General features: G+C 38.4%; 1 protein-coding gene across 3 annotated transcripts in view; it reads left to right on the forward strand.

Moving 5' to 3' along the window:
* The window catches only part of MOB2 (MOB kinase activator 2), a 115,979-nt gene that overhangs the window by 16,378 nt on the left and 75,983 nt on the right, over nt 1-23,618 (forward strand). The window contains exon 1 of one of the 3 annotated variants that reach the window (XM_014960069.1): nt 5,473-5,537. The exons of 1 other annotated variant lie outside the window; for it this stretch is intronic. In XM_014960069.1, the coding sequence (XP_014815555.1) occupies nt 5,488-5,537 (50 nt within the window). In that variant the 5' untranslated portion in view covers nt 5,473-5,487. Of the gene's footprint in view, nt 1-5,472; nt 5,538-8,887; nt 8,911-23,618 lie in introns of those variants that run through there. One more of the 3 variants, XM_014960073.1, reaches the window with a different exon arrangement.

The following is a 23,618-nucleotide window of genomic DNA, read 5'->3' on the forward strand; positions in this document are numbered from 1 at the left end:
AAGGGAAACAAAAATACAGTGCTTGTTGCCTCGGATGCACTATAGCAGCACCATGTTTATAACCTCTGTGGTAGACTTCAGTATAATACATCTTGTTGAAAGAAAAGCTATCTAGATGGCTGTGTCAAAGTGAAGATAATCTCTTTATAGGGGAGAACTATCGCTTTCTATTGCTCCAGTTTCTCCCTCCAGTAAGTTTACTGAGGACGGCATTTTTCTTGCTACACCTTGCAGTATTAAAAAACAGAGCTGATGCATGCATGAACTAGGAATGTTTGTGAAGACTGATTAAATAAAACAAGTAATGACGTTAGTATTTTATGTTGATCTGTGTTTTACAGCTGTGAAGTTTTTTAGTGCTTTAGGTACTGCAGTAAATAAATTTGTGTTAAAAAATTGGAATGATTGTCCATATGCCACAGTAGCCTCTGCTTGCTTTATTTCTCATTACTGTACCTTTGAGGGAGATATTTTTACCCAGTATCTGACAAGTGAATACGAATTTCTTTCGTGTGTGTCATTGTCATAGCTTCTTTGTCATAGCTTGATATTATGAGAACAAAAGAAAGCTAGAGACCCTAGTGAGAATGTTAGAGGGGGATTAACGGAGCCTTGTAGCTATGGAGTTAAGCTGGGCTTCTGTTTTCACTGCCAGTGACATCTTGATTTATGCATACTGGGGATGTTTTTAAACACAGAAGCAATAGGAAATAAGACAGTTTGCTTCTAGCCTGTGTTTTCTGCAGGGCTTCTTGGCTTTGCCTTCCGGTTAGACAACAGCATTCAGAGCATAATCTTGTTGTTCCATCCTCTTATTGCTGTTTATTTGTTTTGCTGGTTATGTAAAGCTCTGGGATTCAATCCATTCTCCCCTTGCCCAAATCTTCCTTGAAGATGTAAGTTGGGAATGTGCATGCAAAAAATCTCTTGTGCACATCCTGTTTTCAAATTGTGTTTTTTTCCTTCAGTATTGTACTCCTACTGAGAATGTGGCTTGAAGGATGCCTTGTGCTTGCATCTGACAAAGTTGGTGAATGCTAAGGATAAAAGTGCACGTGTTCATAAACGGTGTAAGAGCTGAACAACTAATGGATGGATTTATAACATTTTTTTAGAAGTATTTTGTGATAATACAGGTACCCAAGTAGTCTTAATTGTGGTTCAGGGTATTTATTTTTTCTCAGGGTGTTAAGAAAAAAGTCTGGTAGCAGTTTGCGTATTCACGCTGTCGTTACGGAACAGCGTAACCACAGATGAACTTCCACAAATACTGAAAGCAGCAGCCTGGAACAGAAATATAAACTTCTCCCTTCCTACTGCTTTATTTATTTCAAGTGTGCAAATTGCTGAGATAAGCAAGCCTGCAAAGTTGAGATGGGTTAGCTGTAATGTAAGCGTTAACTACTATGAAAACAAGCCTTCTTCCATTAGTAAGCACTTCTGAGTTGCCTGTTGCTGGTCACTTGCTAAAAGGTGGCATAATTTGCAATTATAATAGTTTAACAGCCTATTCCTGTCATGCTGAAATACTTTTGAGAATTTCAACATATGCTTACTAGAAATATATTCATATGATTTTGCTTATGGGTTTAATACAAAAGCAGAATGATTGATGGAAATTAAGTATTACAAAAGGAGGAGCTTTTGGAATGTATCAAAGGAGTTTTACTAGGAAGATGACTGGTGTTAACCTCTAGCCCTGTCTCGGTGGTCTTTGATATTAAATTGCTAATACAAGGTACTGATTAGGATCTTCTCATTCAGTGAAATCATATTGCTTCATCTTCTTTTGTATGCTACTGTAAAACAACCTTTTAACCTAATGTAGTTACAGTGTTGATAAAAAGTAAAATATGCCTTCATCTCTGTAAAAAAGCATATGTGTGTAGTAGCTTTCCTGGTCCTTTGAGTTCTCTAAAATAATAAGACTATTTTTTGCTACAGATACAAAGAATTTAACCATAATGCTGCAGTATGGATTTCATCATTCAGTCATTCCATGGTGTTTGTCACTCATTTCTAGTACTGTACCTAGAATGTGTACTGTATTGTCTAGAAACTGTGGTATCTCTTGGTTTTGAGCTATGCGAAATTAGATAATTTTTTATTTCAACAGTGGTTGAGGTTGGACATACTAAATTAAATGGCAAATTTATAACGTGTATTTTTTTATTTAATTATCTTTTTTTTTCCTAGTAGAATTCCCACCCCCCCGTTTCTCCTATTGAGAATATTTTTTTGTACGTCATTGTACAGGAGAAGTGCTGCTAATGTTTGTTTTGTCATATGATGAATAAATTTAGTTTGGAAAATTTCTCTCCCTAATTCCTATCTTTAAAGTCTTTGTTATGGTTCTAATTAGTAGGTATTAGCATATGTATCAACATGCAAAACGTGCAAGTACTATTTGGAAAACTAAATGCTAGGTTTAGCTCATAATTTTGTATCATTTGGATTTATTTTGAACAAAACATTAGCACGCTGAAGTATGAAAACTGTAAAATTATGGCATAAAATCAGCATCAATAAAAATCTGTCTTATACGCAGCTTTTCCTCTCCTAGTATCCATGCAGCTGGGCAAAAAAGAGGAATATAACAAATGTGTTGCTATTCTTCATGACTGAGACTGCAGAAGGTACATGTCGTGAATTAAAGTGCTTTTATAGTATTGAGGAGGAGGAAATGGGGTGGATTACTTTGAGGAGGAGAATTTTCCTCTTGAGGTAAAACAAGCACTTATTTGTTTTGCCAGTTGCAATAATGTGCCACCCAACATAAACGTTGGTACCACTACATCTCTCATAACCATAACCTTAGGGCTAGAAGAGTAGGCCTCAACCCCATTTAGGAGTTATAACCAATTGCTTCTACTGTTACCCTTCCTCTGTTCCTAAAAATTCCTCTTCTGGAGAAGGTGAGAAGAGGGGTATTAAAACTGCTGTGGAACTTCTTAATTTTGTTAGACTTGGCGTAAGTATCTCACATTTGACACCTTATTCCATTCACTACGTGTTACATTTCTTGATTATTTTTTTTTTCATTCCCCCTAATACATATGCTTTACTTTCTAGCAACAACTGAGGGACATGTAAAGGCAACCTTGAAGACTTTTCTGTGGAACAGGCCTTACAGATTTACAAGGAGTAATACGCCTTTATAAAAAGCACCTATAACAAAAACCTTGTTAGCGCACAAAGACAATGCTTTTCATGCCATAGTTCCCTGAGCACTTTGGGCTAACTTGACTACTATGAGAAGTGCTGTCTTCTCAATACTCCAGCTGTTTATTCCCCTCTGTTTGCCAGCTCAAGTACTTGAGGGATCTCATTAGGAATTGGATCCTGCTAGTGATGCAGGTTAAAACTGGTGGGAAGAAAACAGCATTTCAGTTTAACTGGGATGGGTTCCTGATCCAATTCACTGTACTTCTGCGCTCCTCCCGCATGGGAGAGGTGCATAGGGAAGGCTGAGACACCAGGAATGATGTAGGGGGTGGGATTGTGCTATGGTCTCTCTCGAAAACTAGTTATATACTAGGCAAGAGCAAACCTTTTTTTTTCCTTCCCTATAAAACAGGCTAAAATAATCCATTTTCAGTTAAGTAAAACATCCTCTGAGAAATAAGTAATTGTTCAAATATCTGTGAAGTTCTTGTTCTTGTTTGCTAGAACTGTGGATCCAAAAATGTCACTATGACAGAATATGCTTCTGTTTGGAGGAAGAAAAGCAACTTCAAATCTGATGACCAAGTAGCAATCAGTCAGGATGGCAAAATCAGGCTGCCCTGGTAAACAGAGGAGTAGAGCAGCCAGGGCAAATCATGTCAACTTGCCAGGTATCCTGTGTAACTGCTGCAGATCTTGTGAGGGTTTGTGGTGATGGTTTGTATGTACATGTGTGATTTTTTTTTTTTTTTTAATAGGGGGAAAATGCTAAATGTAGTTTATGTAAAGCACACTTTACATAACTGTAGTTTTTAGCTGCACCTTTCTAACTTGATTATCATTGTTGGAAGAATAGTTTGTACATCAGCTTATTTTCTGCTAAAATCTCTTATATTCAAGTTGCTTTGCTACAGCAAAGTGAATGCAAATCAGACTCCTCCTGTATTGTTTCTTTTGTATTCTGTCACCCTCTATGGTAATAGCCAGCAAAAATCTCAACTCCCAAGTTATGTCTCTCTTTTGCTAATTTTTTCTGCTGACGTAACACTCCCTAACTGGGATGTGGTGTATCCTGGGGACACAAATGGATTTCTTTTGTGGGTAGTCAGAAGTAATCTTTTGCTAAAGGACTGACTTTGATAAAACACATTGCCCATTGCTGGATGCAGCTGTTATGCATGAAATCCTGTTTATTGAATATGCAATTACAGAAGAATAATGATAAGCATCCTCCCTCTTATTGCCCCAGACTGCAAACTTGTGCAGGTCAGGGAACGAAAGAAAAGTTAGGAAGTAGTATGTGCATCATATGCTGCCTATTGCCACATGCTCCCAGCCAGGTATTTTGTGATGTGAAAATTCAGCATGTATTTTACAAAGCAAAAATACACTTTATTATGAAATGACATGAAGTTCTCGACTAAAATAAATTATAACAGAAAGTTCTTAATTTGCTTTCAAGTTGCACTTTGTTTTGCATGTGACTCACTGAAGATGACTGTAATTTTGTTTAACCTGGAGTTACCTAGCTGCTGTTCAGAGTACATTCATTCTTGTGACTCAGTGACTCAGTTCACTTTTAAAACTTCTGATTTTGTGCACTTTTTTCCAGTAATAATTGTGCTTCCAGAATGAAAGGATCAGTGTGTCAAATACACTTGTTACAGGACCAAGCACGCTGTGCTCAGAAGCAGTGCTTTAGAGGTCTCCAATGTATTGTGAAATGCAGCCGTGTAGGTTTATCAGGAGCAGCTGTTTTTGTTCTGTGGACGGATCCATCTGGGGCGGAGGGGGGAAAGAGAGCACACTGGTGGCTTTTAGAGATTAACTGGTGACAGTTTTGCTTGGGAAGTGTACCAAGTTTTAGCAGGGCTACTGTAACAAAGATAGGAGGTGAAAAGGGATGGTGAAAAAAACACAAGCTTTACTAATCTTTTTGTGTCAGGAGAAGCCTTCAGGATTTGGTTGTCTGCATGTGGGTCTAATTGCAGCCTTGATTAGAGGAGTGCCTAACACTTCCTACTTCAGTAAAGATCTGGCTGAGCTGTTAGAGACGGACGGCATGTGGACATAGAAGGCCTAGATGAGGAGTCAGAGCAGCTGTGTCCTTGTGCAGGCGAGCGGGAGGCTGGCCGGTTTATTGGATTACCTCTTGTCAGATCATGGCAATGCATGCTTAAATCCCTCGGGGTAGGGAGGGAGTGTTGAAGAAGGGATGGCTTATTTTAGGTAAACTGATTTAGACAGCAGTCCATTTTCTTGTTCCCTTTCTGCTGAGAAATGTGGGAACGTTTCATGAAAGGGTAACATTCAGTCTTCAAAATGTTCACATCTGGTGTTGTGGTATTTTGCGGGCAGAAGCTGTGTGGCAGGTATGAGCTGGGCAGAGGGCCTACAAGAGCTTGATTCGTTTCTGCGCCATTTTGTTTAACTTCAGGAGGTGGTGGGTGAGTGCTTGCTTTTAATGCTATTCCTACTCTCTTGCTTCTCCTCTCATCCTCTTTCCTAAGCTTATGCTGGTTAAGGGTTAACAGTAAGCATGTGTTTAGCATACTGCTTCCTTTTGTATTTAAGGGTAATTGTGAAATCTTTCCATAGTGAAAGAGTAACAAAAGATTTCTGGGTTTAATTCTTGGCGGTTGGACCCTCATGTATTTGGAGAAAGTGATACGGGTTTTGTGGAATCTTCACCACTCTTGTAGCATCTTATATAGTTACTACTATGTTCAGGTCTTCTATCGGTTTCTTAATATATGAAGCAAATGCTTTGCTCTCCAATTGAGCAAAAGGGTCTTGAGAATAATGCCTTTCAAACAAGTACCATATTTTGTTTGATTTATCTTCATGTTGGAAGGGACAGCCTTCATGTCAGAGTGTAGTTTTGTACTTGCCATGCTTGGAGAACTTCTAGTTACTACACAGGAATGGATTCCTCTTTCTCAGGGAGGAAGGTTTCCTGCCTCTTGCAGCTTAGACCCTGCTGATTTTGCATAGACTGATCTGAGTTTGGGACCGTAAGTCAGACATAAGAGGCAAGTAAACAAATACAATCTCTTTAGAGGAAAACATGCAATGTTTGAATTGCACAGTAGGGGTAGAACAACTCTGTTTTATAAACGCGTAAGAACTTACCCTGTGCGTATACTCTATATGGCAGTGACAGTCAACTTGGTGTCCAGAGTTTGCAAATGATACAGGAGGAGAGTTCTTAATCTTCTCCTTTAAACATAATGAGTGCTTGCTTGAAAATGCTTTTAAGTAGCATTTTTCACTCCCTCAGACCACAGTAATCCAAAAGGGCTGATTTAGGCTGTGGTACCAGTGGTGAAAAGGAGCCTGCGATTTTCCTGAATCAGTTCAGCCACTAGCAGAATATTACTACTTGGTTAGTATGGCATCTTCAGGAGACTGTGAGATGCTGCACCAACAATTTGTGTCTGCACTCGGTGAGTGGGGGACGAGAACTTTGTGGAATAAGGGAGAGAGTTAATGGGGGTCAAAGAGATACAGGCATGTCTTAATATTGATAATAACAAACTGATCATCATTTGTAGAAAACGGTAATTAGTAAATCAGCTATGACCAAATAGCTTCAGATATAAACATATAACTGTAGTTTTGGAAGCTGTTTGGAAGAGGTTTGTACAAGATCACTAAATGAAGAGGCTGATAGCTCTTGGGCGATTCTTTGGTTTAACAAAAAACTTCACTGAAAAATTAGGAAGAAATATTTCGAATGGGTGATCAGTGTGGATTTGAGCGCTTAAGAGCTGGATATAGCACACTTCTCTTACCTGTTACCTGAAATCAAGGCTTATAAAGTCCTGTAGTTGAATTGTAAACTTTACAGGTTTTTTTCCCCCCTCAATGTAGTGTGCTTTGCTCAGTGTAATTGGGAACATTTTACAATGGTAATGAACTTGGCAAGAGAAGAGCCCTTTGCCTGCTGCCAGAGTAAAGCAAATAAACAAATAAGGAAAACAAAAGAAGATCCCCCCCTGTCCCCTCGGCGGGTTGCAGGAGCGGCTGGCACCACTGGCCATGCTGGCGGAAGGGTGGAATGTCCTGCCGTGCATTCCACGCAGATGGCCTGGCCCCTGGCCACCCCAGCAGAGCAGAAAATACCATGTTCTCAGTCATGCCGCTTGTGATTTAATTGGAACCGAAGTTAACTTTAAAAAATAGTGCATCATCAATTAAAACTGTTTTTCTGTGTTTCCAAAAATTACACAACGGTTTAGATCTTCTCTTGTTTGCTCTGGAGAAACTGAATTCTTGCATTAGACAAACAAACAGTAGTGGGATCTTCATCTTAAGAATAACATCTTTCTGTTTTGGGGCACCTTGCCATAAAGAAAATCCCAGAATCCCCATGTCAAGAGAGCACAGGCATCACCTGAAGACACTAATGTTTCTCTAGTCACCTCTTGTGGTTCTCAGCAAAATACTGGCCTTCTGCTTTCAAGAATGGTGAAATAATGCTTCCTGCGTAGCAAATACCAGTGCTGTTGCACATGAGCATTTGGACAGCTGGTTGTACTTCCAGACGGATTTCTAAATATAGTTGTGATGATCAGTAGTAACTTCTGACAAAACAAAAGTGAATGCACCTTGTAGTAGTCTTGCAGAGACTTGCACTTGCAAACTCTGAACTGGGGTCTGAGTATTTTAAGTATTAAGGTTGACTGAGGAAGAAATGTGCTTGTTCTTGCAAGACCAGGTGCCCATCTGAGCTTATCTTGCATTTTGCTGTCTGTAGCACTGACTACAATAACAGCTTCTTACCATTAATCAAATCTGCAGGTAGCACGAGAGAGAAATGGTGCTCTTTTCCTGTAGCTTATGTATTGTTTGATCAGTCACCATTAAGGAAGCAAACCACCGTAACCTTAATTGAAGGATACAATAATGATGCTTTGTAGTTATTTAGCAAGCAAAATCTGACACCATTAAGGAAGTAGAACACCCTGTCCTTAATTGAAGGATATGAAAATGATGCTTTGTAGCCATTTAGTAGGCAAAATCTGTGATTAGTGTCATGTATTGTTTTAGAATCTGGAGAAGGGAGTAGCTAATGTTTGTGGGATGAAATAATTTTAGGAAGAACATGGAAAATTAATTCACCTAATTCTACACTGCAGTCTTTACGCAGGCTGGTAGTTCAGCGCTTCCTGATGTTTGGTAAGAAATTGTTCCTCGCAATGGATGGAAGTATAAAAGCTGGGATATGGCTTTCACCAAGCATTTAATGACCGGGACTACAGTGCTGTTTAGAAAACTAAGTTCAAATACTCTGTTTCCAGCAAAATATTTCAAGAATGCTATGCAAATCCATATATTAGAATAACACAGAACAAATCATATTGTCTTGCCTAGAAGCCAATGGCAATTGTAGGCCAGTGCTACCTAGACAGACATTGAAAGTCTTGTGAAACTGGCATGCACCAGTGTGTGGGTACCTACTACCATCTGCATGTCCCCAGTGCAAAAATAGAGGGAAAGGTGGAACTCTCCAGTGCTCTTTGGCTTGCATGATTGCACTGTGGTCTGATGTACTGGTTCATGGGAACTGTGCAGCTATGAAAGAACATATCTGTCAGCTGGAGGTGTTTCCCTGTGATGAAAACAGCCAGCAGCTGTTGGATGAACATCTGTTGTTGCCCTATCAGAGTTTGATCCAAGTTTGGGTATCACAACATGGACCTGTTTGAAAACTGTGTTGCACCGGGGCATTTTTATGGGCAGGTGAGTGCATGGTCATTACTGCTGCATTGTTTTCACATTGAAAATGCAAATGCAAAAAACCAGCTCCAAAACCAGCAGTACATTGTAAGATTTGGTGTGTCACTTTTCCAATGTTTGTAGTTCAACCTGCAGCTCTTAAATTCTTACTGATAACATTTTACAAGCCTTCAGAAGACTAACTGTTGTACAGATCAGTTTGCTTTGCTTTTACATAAACATGGTTCAATTGTACAAGTTTCATGCTAATGTTGGCTATGACTATGCTGGGCCTCTAACTATGAAATGTTTTTTCCTCAGTTTAACTTTGCTTTCTGATACAAACAAGAGGACAAATTGCTTGCAGTGCCAGATAAATGTGTACTTGGCTGTCTGATGAAAAACTATATTTTCTTTTTTTTTCTTCTGTGTATATTTCATAATGTCTGTTCTAAAATATCCAAAGGCAATTACCGAAACCAAATCAATGCTAGATAATTATAAGAGAAATGTACTGCCTGGAGCCACTTATTCTAATATCACCTTCCTGCTAACTACAATTAGAGGGAAAAAATTATATTAGTCACTTGAAAAGGGCAGCAATCCCTGTTTTAAGAAGCCATGTAGCTTTTTTCACTGTTCTCAGCATCCTTTTGCCTGCTTGGTCAAGCTCAAGAGAGAAACCTGGAAGTACACTGTGCATTTTGTAGAGAGTTGCTGTTTCTTCATTACCCAGCATTCTTCACCAGGATTTACAATTGTGATGCTGTGAATTCTGTTAACTAATGAATTTTAGGTTCTGTTTAATTTAGCTATTCTGCTTGATGATGAATCAGTTTATTTCTTGCCTGAGTTTCTTGGGGGAACATCTGTGCCACCAAGGCTCTCCAGGAGAAACTAGTCTCTGAGCTTTCTTCTTTGGGCAGAAGATGGCTCTGGGCATGGTGGCCGACAGCTTCAAACTGGGGTGACACCCACCGAGCAGACAAAGCTGCTGCTGCCAGTGCGAGCTTCATCCAGCAGGCCACAGATGACCAGTGGTAGTGGGGATGTCTGATTACTTCAAGGGTATCCTCAAGGAGTAGAGATTTTTCGGCTTTTTGTGTGACAGTTCAGTAAGTGTTACCTGGTATTTTTCACCACAGGCAAATTTCTGAACTTTGCTTTTAAGGGTAAGAGAAATGGAGAAACAATGTAAACACAAACGTAGCAGCATGCAATGCAGCAGCGAACTAGCAAAGAAGAGCTTCTGAATGAGGTCCTGTGATATTCCATTCAGTTAAGGGCTGGGAGGTGTTTGCACATGTTTCTGAGAGAACATAGGCTGCTCCAAAATATGGCATAGTTTTCCAAGATGTCTTGCATAATAAAGTTTACCAGTTCTTTTTCTTGACAAACTAATGATCTAAGTTCTTGAAATAACTTGTCTATGTGAGTAGTTGAAAGAGGAAGTGTTTCACAACAGTATTTTCATCAGGGTTTTGTTATAAAAATGTGTAAAATAAGAAGTAACAAAGAAATCTCAAATATGAAAGGTTTGGGTTTGACTTTTTTTAGTTAAGTGCAGGTTCCCTCTTTCAACCCTGTTCTTAAATAACTGAAAATAGGGAGGAAAAAAACCAAAAACAACCAGAAATAGTTCATATCCAAAGCATACACAGTCTCCAAAGACATTTCCAAAGCTGCTAGATCCTCAGGTAAAGAAATGAAAAGGTAAGACATGGAGTAATATTGCTAAAAGAGAAGGGCTTTTTCTTTTTTTTTTCCCTACAGTCTCATAGCCCAATAGCTATTTGGTTGCCTTTATTGTAATGCATCGGGGCCAGAGATCACTGTGAAGGAGAAATGGGGAGCACCGGTGGTGCCAGAGTGCTCTCTGACTGCAGGCAACTGCTGATTTGCAGGGCAGGGAACGTATGCAGACAGGACTCCAGCAACCCGTGGCATATCTGTTGCTGGGGAAATACTGAATAAGAAAAAGTAATGAAGTGTTCTGTAGAATACTGGATACTATTTTACTACTTTGTTCTAACTAACTAAAAAAACCTGACAAACATTGGTGTTCCTGGAAGTCGTTGAATTCATAGTCCTAGAGCCTGAATCGGGTACAAAGCAGATGTTGCATAGGTGGTAGAAAATGCAATCTGCATTTGGTTATGCTGAACATGTACCATAGACCTATCACAGAGAAATTAAGGTGAGAAGTACCTAGATCTCCACCCTCACTGAATCCTTTAAGAACTATTTCTTATAAGGATGCTCAATAAGCTACATTTACTGCTGTGGCAGCACTGTTGTAGGCCAGAAGAAGCAGCAATAGTTAGAAGAATAACTTAGTTTTCAGCTGCTAGAAAGAATCATGCAAATCACACTTTTGAAAGTGTGCTTTAAAAGTGGCTATTTTGTATTCTTCAGTCTAACAGGAAATTTCTTGCTCAGGTAATAGCCTAATTTGCAAAAGCAATATTGTACATAGTAGTGAAGAATCCAAGCACTCTTGTATTCCAGATAAATGGAAAAATTCACAGCAAACCATTTGAAGAAAAAAGCTGATTTTTCTATACTGTACAGATGTATTTATGTGGATTTCTGGAAAATTATACTTTATAAATGGAATCTTTTCCCTGAAATAGCAAAAATCTGACTCTATCCTAAGCCATGCTGACAAAAATGCTTATATTTTTGATTAGCTGGATAATAAGAAATAACTGTACTATTGTAGCCTATGAAATAAGTGATAGCGGGGGTGATTTTTTTTTTTTTTGAAACATAACAATTTCAATTCAGCTTGGCTTGTTTATACATTTTAAAAAAGTGAGCAAGAACTGGCAATAGGAGAACTGTTGTATTTTGTTTCTAAGTTATCTGTGAAACACGACCAGGAATTTAAGATACGTCTGGCATTACAATAAGCTGAATTAGTTCTGGCAGCATTTACAGTTCGAAGCTCGAAACAGTGTTTTGAGTACTTTACTCTTCAGGGTAGATGAGTCTCCTTCTTGCACCACATTTTCAAGGGAGCCTCTGAAAAAGGCAGTGATACAGCAGGTTTGTCAGAGGCATACTTTACCATCCAGGATGTTTGTTGTTGGGTGGTTTGTTGTTTTTTTTTTTTTTTTTTGGCTTAGGATGTCTTCAGGCCTGAGTCAGAGGGAAGGAAATATGATACTTTCAGGTCCTGTGCCTTCAGCTTAGATTTCCATCTACTTTGTTGCTCAGGCTTTGTGTTTCTTATGGTTACTTTACTGGTAACATGATAGCTATGAACACATTTTTCACTAATAATTTTTCCACAGTGGTCTGGGGCATGCTGGTCTGACAAGAGGAGTATGAAAGCAAACATTATATTTAAAATTAGTTGAAGTCACTTGTGTTTAGTTATCTTTAGAAAATGTAGTACCTTGATTGTCATTTAAAAATCTCCATCTTCACTATCAACTTTTAAATCTGTCATGCATTTGCCTGTTAGATAATACATAATTAGAATGTATTGTACGTGACTGAGGGTTTTCAAGGGTGATTTCCCTCTGCTGTGGACCACTGCATCTTCACAAACATTTTTTTGCAGTCCCTGAGAAGGTAATTCTTTGAAAGACTCCACTGTATAAAGAAGTGCTTTCCTTCAGAAAGGAAAGTGATTTCAGGCTGGGAGCTTTCTTTAAGAGGAAGACCACCACTAGTATTAAGGATCTGAACTATTTGTTCATCTCTTCCTGACCTATAGATGAATTATACTTCAGTTTTTTAATTTAAAACCATCTTTCTGCTTGTCAAGTAAGAATACCACCTGATGTATGAGGTACGTCTCACTAGACTGAGATTTCTGTGAGACCTTTATGAAGGGGAAGCTCTTCTCTCGTCTCTTGCTTGGCTGCTACCCTGTCTTTAAGCTGCTGCCCTAAATTGACAGCTATGCAGAGCCATATAGCTTCTTAAGCTTAGCAAGTTATAAATGGTATTCCTCATAATGACCTTGGGAGGTGAATATTGTGTTTCCCAGGCATGCATAGAGAAGATGCAGAGTGTTTGGGTTTCTTAGTGACATATTTCCAAAGGAACATCGTGCAGTCTCAAGCAAACCAAAAAGATACATGTTTACATGAGAGATGCTGCTGCTTCTGTTGCAAGTATAATTCTGGAAGTGTAATGAGAATGAGAGGAAGTGGAGGACTTCCTGCATTAGTTTTTGTGGCTGGGTGAAGGGGCTCTCTGAAATGCAGCTGTGTTGCACAACTGAAAAAAGTTATGTTAGGCTCGGATAAGTCTCTTGAGATGTGAACTAATATACCTCTTTGTGCTGTATGCATCATGGTTAAATTTTTATTAACCTGGAAGTCAGAACAACTAGAATAATGGCTGAGTATGCCATTTGTCTCTGTATTTCACCTTAAGTCTATTACTTTCCCATGAAATGTAGTGCCAGACTGTGTCCTTAAAATACAATTCACCCCTTTTGGGAAAAGCTTCCACAGTAAACCCAAGTACTCAGCATGTGAGTAAAGGGTCTATGGAAAGTGGGAGAAAGAAAAGGGCAATGGGCAGCCTTTAAGATAGTGGTGATATATCCCCCTTACACATGTCTAGGCAAGAAAGGGAGAAATACTAAGTGGGCAAAGATTAATTTTATTTGAGAAAAGCTCAAGATGTGTGTGGTATGCTAAAGGGAAGATAGTTACTTAAATTCCTTTCTGAAGCATCCGAACTACTTTTATCTGATTTCTAGATTTTTAGGTTGCACTTAATGCTGTGCTGGATGAGACTACCTGATTAATGATTGTATGTGACTCCTGCACTCTATGGGTTTATAAACTGAATAAATGAAATGTTACTAAACATATTTTATTGCCTTTTTGGTGATGACTATTGAAGTGTTAATCATGTTTATCTGTTCAATACTTTGTTTTACAATCTATTTACAGTGGTTTTAGTGAGTGTTTCTTTATTTACTCAATGTACAGTGTTAGTTTTTTTCAAATTGTAAGTTTGCCTGTATGACTTTCTTTTTATTAAGGTCTGGGACCTTGATGAACTTTACTATAGGGCTGAAGGGTGATTTTGAGGCCAGTATGTGAGACATTTATTACGGAGTAAGGAGAAATTAGGACTATTTCTTTTTGCCTTTGACCTCTATGCTTTTGTGGAGGTGTGCTTTTGTACCCTGTACATAGCAGGGGAAGTGCTTTGGAAAGTGCAGGTTTTGGAAAGTGCTTTTTTTATATCTGTGAAAGAAGTATTAATGTGCAGGTCAGATGGTCAGTGAGATATTTTTAGAAACGGTAAAGCATGCTGGATTTAATTAGCTCAGCCTTGATGTCTGACACTGATTATTTTTTTAAATTTTTTTTGAGTGGTAATAGTGGTCACTCAAATAATTTACAGAATCAAATACTGTAGACACATTGGGGGTTGGGAGGGGGGAGAAATATAGGTGAAAACGGCTTGTTGCTTCTGGGTATTTTTATCAGAGAAAAGAATACCTTATGAAAATCAACTTGATTTTCCTGTCATTGTGCTCTACTGCAGGTGTGGATATCCTGTATTAAACCAGGCAAACTAAAACACAGCTGGTTCCCAGCAATCCAAAGGGTGTCTGTTTGCCTCTGATAACTGACGTATGTTTAACATCACATATTCAAAGATAATTAAGGAGTCCTCTACTTTGAGTGCAGAGAAAGATGGATTAGGTCATTCTCTGTTAAGGATCTAATGCTGACATTGCCAATTAGCTAGACTCAAAAGATTTTATGATGAGAAATTGATCTTGTGTTTTAGGTTACTGTAAGAAAACAAAACCATCCAAACAAAAACAACAACAACAAAAAAAAAAACCCAAACCAGAAAACTCTTTAAAAGCAGAGACCTAAGACAAGGATGGCAGTCACACTATAAAAGCCGGTCCATTATGTAACATTAGGAAGAAAACCAGCAGGGAGAATTTCCAGAGTCGAGCTGCTTCCTGTGTGCAATGCTATAGATAATGCAAGAAATAATTAATATAAACGTGCATTCAAAAGAATGCTTAAGTTTTCCAAGTGCATAAAAGTTCTAAGTTTCTCATATTCATTGCAGGTCACGTACATTTACTTTTTTGTGTGTGTGTTGATGTCTTTCTCAACAGTTTTGCCCAGAGAATCAAAACGTAGATTTCCTTTTCTTTAAGAAGCTCACTCAGGAGTTGATCAATGTTTCCAAGAAGGTGACTGAAACTACCATTTAGTATTAGGAAGCTTATTCTGAATGTTGTAATTTCTATGAAAGGTGAAGATGAATGAACTTGTTTCATTTCATTATCGTAAGGTGAAATGGGCATGAATTTCTTGTGGTTCTGAACTTCCTGCCTAGTTCTCATATTCTGGGTGAATTATCTGCCCTGAACACTCTTCTTGTACTCATATAATTTGCATGTAGTTCGCTGTATAGCTTGGCAGCCTGAGTTCAGCCTTTTTTTAAATGAAGTTTTTGCTGTTTTAACTATTTATGATGGAGTGGATGTGCTGAAAAGTGGATTTAGAATATGCTTCTGTTGACAGACAGGTCTCTCCTGTGGTTCCTTCGTGGGATCTTTGGAATTTAATGAATTTTTATTCTGTAGCTAATAGAAGTTGTGGATTTTTAAAAATTACATGTCAGTTCCTGCTAGCCCTTTCACACAAAGGATGCTTTTCTTACACTTGCAGACAAAGTGGTTCAGCAGGCATAATATCTCCCAGCCAAAGAAACTAAGCATATGGCAGCTGAAGTAAAAGAGTGATAAAGCATGGTGAGGCTGCCAAGCAGAAAGATGCCACTATAGCGGCAAAGCATGTGGTAGCACTTGGGGTTTTTGGGGAGAGAATCTAGCTGTGACGCTTTTGATTTCTAAGGAAGAAATTGCTAGAAACATGATGCAGTTTTATCTCAACAAGACTGACTTGGACTAGGCTAGGTGTGTTCTTGCTTCTACTGTTGCAGGAACAATTTGGCTGCATCTGTTTTTTAAGTGCTAAATATAGCCTTTCCTCAAAAAAAAAAACAACAAACCTGCTGCTTTTCTCAGCTTCAGTGTGTTCCTTCAGTTCTGTAGTAATGAGATATACCTTTCCATAAGTGAAATGTGGTCTGTTTATTCTTGAATACAGTGATTTAGTGCTCCAAATAAACTAATCCAGACCGCTACATCTGATATTTACACACAAGCATAGCTAAAGCAAGACAGGGGTAAAAGGAGATTATTCAGTGAAAAATGAGAGTTCAAGATGAGTAGCCCTTTTGACAGGTTCTTATGGGTTTCCAAATGAGAACAGTGGCATTGACACGTTTATGTATTAGATGTCATTTTTGGACTGAAGCTTTGATTCCTCGAAGAGGAATTATCAAAGCTTAATTTAAACAAGGGGTTTTCAAATTGCCAGATACTTTTGCATTGGCATGCTATTTTTTTAAGGCCTTCACTTTTTTTTAAATACACAAATGGCCTTTTGGTCACCCATCCATACATAGTGTTTTTCTTATCAGCGAGTTCAGTCCTGCTCTGTGAACTATAAAAATGAAGACATGCTTCTACGTTTTGGGATAAAGATGGGAGTGATGTATTTTGTGTGTTTTGTGTTTTGGTTTGTTTTTAAAGATGGACTTGATAGTTTTGTCTTAAAGACTATAGTGTGGTAAGGTGCTGTAAATTGGTTCAGGTTATGTACTAGGGTGGGTATATTTAATCTATTCTATTGGTTCTAAAATCTATTAATAAATTTAACAAAGCTTTGTTCTACTGTACCTGGGCTCTTGTTTTTGGGCAACAGCCACTAACAGTGAAGAGTATAGAGCACTTCATAGAGGCTGTGAATGTTTTTTGTTGGCCCTTTTTTTCTCAGTAAAAGGCTGTCTTTTGGTTTGGTGGTGTTCTGGTTTCTTGGGGGTTTTCTTGGTAGTAAAAGGTGTGACCAGGGTCTGCCTTGAACAACCTAGGATGTGTTGTTCAATTATTTTCTTTAAAAGAGAAAGCCTATCCTTCCCACAGAAGCATTGTGTGAAGTAAGAGGTCATTTGGAGTTGGAGTAGCACAGCTTAGAGAACAGGAAGAATAAAATATTCAGTCTCTTTTAATGTGTGGAGTTTAACATACACTCTAAAAATAGATTTGAAGGTACCATTCAGCAACGGATCAGGCCCTCTTCTTGTCGGCTGAGTAACTGCTCTTTCTATTTTTCCGGTATGATCATTGCTGAAAAGCGAAACTGAGAACCCTGGGTTAGTGTGTGTGACATGACGGGTCACCGCCTTTTCGGGGAAGGGACCTGAGGGCCAGCCCAGCAGGGCGTGTGGGACGTGGGCTCCCTCTGCAGCTGGCCAGTAGGCTGGGGTGAGCTGGGGGTCTTTGGGGTGACTTTGAGGGAATGGCGTCAGCCTCCGGCTGTGGAAACTTGCTGAAATGTGCACAATGTCCTTGCAGCGACTTTGAAAAATCTTCTGGTGGCTGCTGCCGGCTGGGGATTCGGGGCTGAGATACAGGCTCTCCCAGCTTCTGGGCATCTGCAGTGATGGACTTCAAGTGGCACGCTTACATCTCTTCTACAGGTTCAGAGAACTTGCATTCAACTAGTCCAGAAGTTGTTCTCCTCAATGTTCCAAGCCAATGTATTGTTCAGCCAAATTATATTTATGTTGCCAGAAGTATGTCACTCTTGGATTTTTTGTACAGTTTTTTAGTCCCCAAGTTAATAAAATTTTCAGGTTGTTGTGAATATCAAAGTGGAACAACTGATTGAAAATAGAAACATTGCAAGGTTTACATCAGAGAAAGTAATTTAATTCAAAGTATTGAATCAATACGGATGTATATTCTTTAAATATCTTGGATTTACTACAGAAGAGCATCTTGTGACACTGTCATATGACTGGTGTGCTGCAGATGACAAAGGAAAATTTTAAATTCATTTTTCTGGGGTTATTTTTGAACACTTAATTTTCTGTTCTTTTTTATGTATTTATCTCCTTTTACATTTCTAGAACCATGAGTCGTGTCTGCAGTGCTTTAGTGCAGCAACTCTTTTGTTTCTGGAGTCTGTATGTGATGGCACGGTGTTATAGTACGTAAACTTAAAAATCTACCTGATGTCTTTGTAACCTTCATGGGGAATAAGAAGCAGGAAAAAACATGATAAAGCAGAACCCCAAATATTGTAAAGGTTTACAGAGAAGGAGGAAAACCAAGAAAAGAATGAGATATATAAATGAAGTAGAAAAATAGAATGGTATAAAAGTTACTACAATTTTCATGTGCAGTCTCTTCTTCAGCAGAGGGCAGTACTGGTTCAAGTATCCCTTAAAGTCCACTGGATGCATAGTCATGGGCAGCACACAGTTGTGCTGTGCAGTTCTTGAGACAAGCTTTTAGGGATGGTTGAATGCAAACATTGAGTTTGTAACAGCTGGAAGAGCTTTCAGAACACCTTATGTAAAATTACAGGCAATCTAGTATCATAAGATGAAGTTCTGTTAGTTCTTTATCTATTCTTAATAGCAGGGTTGCTTTGTTCTTTGGTCATCTGCCCCTTGGCCAGATAAATCTGTTCGTGGTTCCCTGTTTTCCTGCTTATGAACAGGATAAGTCCAGCGCACAGGAGCGAGCAAACGTGGTGAAAGCAAGAGCTGCTGTGCACTGCCGCAGGTGCTACCTGCTGGTTCCATGCAGAATGACTGTTCTCCTGCCACAAAATAAAACCAGCTTTTCATTTTATTGGTGATCCTTCACTGCTTGTTTTTTCTACTGCTGTAGAATGCATTTAAGCGGCTATCTTGCCGTATGACTGATGACAAAGTGTAAATGTCAAACACATTATTAATTGTAGGCTCGGTTTGTCTGGAGCCTGTTTGTGTGTTATAGGCATCGTCCACAAGGTGGGGCTTGAAGGCTCTGCAGCTGGGAAGGTTTCCCTCCTGACTAATAAGCATAAAGATGAATGAAGTTATGAAATCTCTTAAAACAGATATAAAATGACCATTTCAGTGCTTTTGAAGAAAGTGGGTGGGTTTTAGAAAAAATAACAGATTCAACAGATATTTTGGGCTCTTTAATATGTCCAAAGCACTGGAATTAATATTGTAAAAGAGGAAAGGAAGAATTGGAAAAAGTAGTGCTCATTACTTATTTATTCTTTTGGAATTACTGTTTCTTTGCTTCCAAACTGAGTTGAAAGGTAGGCAGAAGTAGATAAAGAAAAGCATTATAAAAATGCTTGCTAAATCTTCATTTATTGGGAGAAGGTTTTGGTTTTTTTTTAAAGTCCTATCCTAACAGAAGAGGAGGAAACTTTAGATAACAGCTATTCTGATAGATAAAAGAAAGGCAGAAAGCATTTTCCGTTTTTTTTTGCGCAGCTGTCTATTCAAGACTGAGCTATGTATACCCTTTCTCTGGAAGAGAACCTTTTTTCTGTTTTTCACTCTGCCTGCCAGAAGTTGCATCTTGCTGAATTCTGGAAAAGTGCTACCAATATTTCAGGCCATGTTTCAGTAGCCAGTTGTCTTGGGCTTCCCACGTTTCTTTGAGAATCTGAGCTGAATTTTACTCTATTGCCATCTTGTCGGAAATCCCCTGCTGTTGATTTTGTTGGAATGGAATTCATCATCTGCTCACTGTGCTGCTGCTGGTAAGAAAATTTTATACTTTAACTAGCACAGACGTGTGTGGACATGAGCTGGTACCGTGCAGATAGAAACTGGGAAAGAGCTTAGCTGAGAGGGGGAAGAAGGACCGAACGGGGGGAGCAGCAGGGAGAGAGAAACCAAAGTCTTCAGTGTCCTTCCTGTCCACCTCTTCTGCCTCAAGCTAGCCTTTACCTACAAATGTTAATAATGCATGTTTGCCGCATCTATTTATATGAAACAAAACTTGAGGACAGAAGCAGTTTACTGAGACCTCTTTACAAGTACTTTTTCCCTCTCACCCTTCTGCAGTAAACTCCTGTGTTACTCTCAATATGTTTAGACCAAGAGACATTATTAGTACTTTCTGCAGGGTCTATGTTGTCACTTAGTGCTTGACTCAATAAGTTGTAGTTGAAGGTTGTGAAATGTTTTCTTAAAGTAATTTATTTCTGTTATTTCTTTCATTCTGCAGGTGGTGTGTTAGTAAGCAGGAGATAAGAAATTAGTTATGATTTTTTTGTTTTGTGGTTTAGGAGTCTCCTTATGTTAACAAGTAGAACCTTAAGAACTTGAAACATAAACTGCATGTGAGAAATCCACCTTTTCCCTTTCCGATGTTGTTACCCCTCTATCTGATGGTCCTCTCCAGTTTTAGGCATATGGCAAATGCAGTAAAAAACCAGGCATTCTTTATGCATAATTACAATGAATTGAGTCTCTGTGCACAGACTGCTGATTTCAAGGCTTCATGTAGGTCAGTGGCTGAACCAGCCTGTAGTGCTTCTGCGTCTTACTGGATCTGCTGCAAATCCAAGTTAAGAACTCTTCTTTAAACTTCAGTTTCCCTCAGTTGCTCTCACAGTTTTTACATGTTAAGAACTGTATACATTTATTTTTCTTTTGGTTCTACCTCTTTTTTTTTTTTTCAGGTATTCTTGTAATAAAATAGGTTTAAATATCAGATAGTTACTAGCTGAGTAGATAATGTCTGTTGGTATGGAAGATGCGGTAGGCCATTTGGACAGTTTTATGAAGAGCCCTTCCTTGTAGTATAACATCAAGTTAGATTTCTGAACCACAACCTCAGAATAGATATTTGACTTGTAAAAAAATAAAGTAATATGAGCAGGGTGTTGGAGTGAGCTTGAAATCATGGGGTTTTTTTTGCCCATATCTCATGAGACATGTGGTTTTATGTGGGTAAGAATTCAGCCCTTCCCTCTCACTGACTCTGCCAACGTGGATGTCCCATTTCTGAGGAGTCTCAAAGTAATCCACTGCTTCTGTTTCCTAACACTACCAGAAAATACCTTTCTTTTCCGAAAGCAATAGCAGTATCAATATCAGTTACTTAAAAATACTGTAGATGTGAGCTTTTGCATATTTCTTAAGTTTTGTAACAGTGAGTTGTTCTATAGCAGTCAGTTTCAAACTCAAATGACTGTCTATAGACTTGGATAAAGAATAACATATTTCCCACACAGCTTTACAGAAACAGAGATTTTTAAAAGGGAGTTTCAGGGTTAGTGAAGATGACAAAGCTAAGGGTACTGAGGGTATATTTACCGGGAGTAAGTTTTTTTTATTTTATTTTACATTGCACATTCCAATGACCTATTGACAAAAACACCCTCAGCAGACAGTTCAGAGGCATTCCTGTTGGTAACAGAATACAGTTGTCTCGAAGCAAAGATTTTTCTTAGCACTTATTAGCCAAAAGATCATAGTTGCTTTATTTAAACGAACTTTGGTATGAAGATATCAAAAATAGCAACCTAAACCAGATGCTTCCAGGGAATATACATGGAAAGGGACCAAGTGTAGCCTAACCACCCTTAGAGAATGGAATAGGCAGTTGGTGACTATTAGCTGAATTCCCTTATGGTCCCTTTTCTCTGCAAGTCCTAATTTCAGAATGGAATGTGAAAGAAATGCAGCATTTATTTAGCTTCAAATCAGTGTGAAAAATGCCTGTGCAGCTTACACAGATGGGTGATACAATGAGTTTTTAGTATAATAGTGGAAAAATGTTGTGACTGGGAAGATAGATGCTATTTATAGCAAAGCTACCTGTAGCTTCAGCATCTGCTTTTTACAAATTTACTGATGTATAGGGTTAGTGTCCCACCATCTGTATGATTATCTTGCATTATTTTTCATGTTGCTTGTAGACCTAGATGCTCATGAAACAAGAGACTTGCAGTATAAACTTTACCCTTTTGTTCCTGCTCTTAGTGTGCTCTTGTCCTGGGCTGTGATACTATTGCTGTTAGGGTTGTTTGTGCTGAATTCCCAGATAACTCTTTGCTGTGATGCAGGGAAAATGGTTGTTATGCAGTAAGTGCTAGGCTGATCTTACCCATTTTCAATTCTGGTTTTAAAGCTATGTGGAAGTAATGCTTAAGTTCCAATACAGCAATGTCTTGTATTTCCCACTACTGTGTCAAAAATAGTGCAATATTTGTCACCCCTAAGTCTATTACAGCTTAGATGTAACTGCTGAACCAAGCACGTGCGCTTCCTATCCTACTTTAAAAGAATTTAACAGATAACACAGTAGTCATCTCCATTAATCATAATACGTGTTCATTCGTATTTGTTCTTTTGCTCTGTTAACATATCCTGACAGATGATTAAGTGTATTACAGCAGTTGTTGTCTTTTCCCTTCCACTTTCCCTCAATCACTTTGCTCCATTTGCCTTCTTTGTATAATTAAATTCGATATTTTTTTCTAGACTTTATTCAAAGTCTGACTAATTGCATGAGTTTTAAAAGGATTATCATATATCTCTTTTTTAATTTTTTTTTTTTATTCTGCGCTCTCAAAATCTTAGAAAGTTTTTTCAGACACCTGCTGGCTAGGGAGCCAACCAGGGAAAGGTCAGTATGAAAGCTCAGCACCAAGGGTATTATTGGATGGCATGGCTTCAGATCAGAGGCCAAGTATCTCACACCATGCTTGCTGGATTTTGGACTACTTTTTGTGAACCACCCTCACAAGTCTCAAGCTTTCATCTAAGTGTCTGGCTAGGAAACTATTGACTTAAGTGAAGAGAGTCCATCTTTCCAGTGGTAAGTGGATGGGTGTCTCAGATCATAATGGGGTGGTTTATTGTGTTGCCTTGTGTTGCATTGACTCTATAGCTGGTGGACTTAAATTTCTATGATTTTAGTTTCTGGTTCACTCCACCTATGTTTTATTAACTAAGATTCATTAGGTGGTCTATAACTGATTCCAGTTTTAAATAACGTAATTTTTGGATCAGATTTTCAGTCTGTAGAATTAGGTGATGTTCTTGTAGTAGCAAACCACTGTTTGTGGATGTGTAAATTGAATTTCTGATGAAGCTACACCTTTTTTTATCTGTTGAGAAACTAGAGAAGGGAGGAGATAAACCAGAACTTAAAACCAGTTCATCAGCTATAGCTATTACGCAGTAAAGGATTGTAAATCACACAGTGGACATTTCTTAAGAGCAGATAAACTCAATTAGACAGTCTCAAATGTTTCTGAGAGGAGTTATATGGATATCATTATGCAGTTAGTATATTATTCTAATGAGCAAATAGATCACACCCCTTAAATAAAAGGAGTTATCTGAAAAGGGTTTCAACTACTTGAAATTAGTTATGGATCTTTTATGCATCTCACTGAATAAGACTGGTTTCTAACAAAGTACAAATGTTCAGTAAAATAAAAATAGTATACATGCTAAGAATCTGGCCAGGGTATGGAATATAGCTTATTTATAGCACTTAGTTTTCAAACTATCCCATAAAGGAGTGGTGAATTTTCTTCAAGATATTTTTTGTATGATTTTTGATCAAAATGAGACTGAGGATATTCTCTCACAGGCAGTGTTATGAAAATGTAAATGATAAAATCAATAGCAAACATAAAGGACAATAATTTGACTGAAAAAACCACCATTGCAAGTATGATGGTGGTAATGCAGTGCTTAATATTTTTTTCCCACCAAGGAAGATGCATTTTTTTTTTTCCCATTAGGCTTCAAAGGACAAGACCATGTTTTGCTTAATTTTCCCATCACTTCACTGTTCTGATCATTTCCTTTGAGATGCTGGATTGTTAAAGTTCTACCTG

This window comes from Calidris pugnax, unplaced genomic scaffold, assembly GCF_001431845.1.
Source record: "Calidris pugnax isolate Ruff unplaced genomic scaffold, ASM143184v1 scaffold435, whole genome shotgun sequence".
NCBI classification, from domain to species: domain Eukaryota; kingdom Metazoa; phylum Chordata; class Aves; order Charadriiformes; family Scolopacidae; genus Calidris; species Calidris pugnax.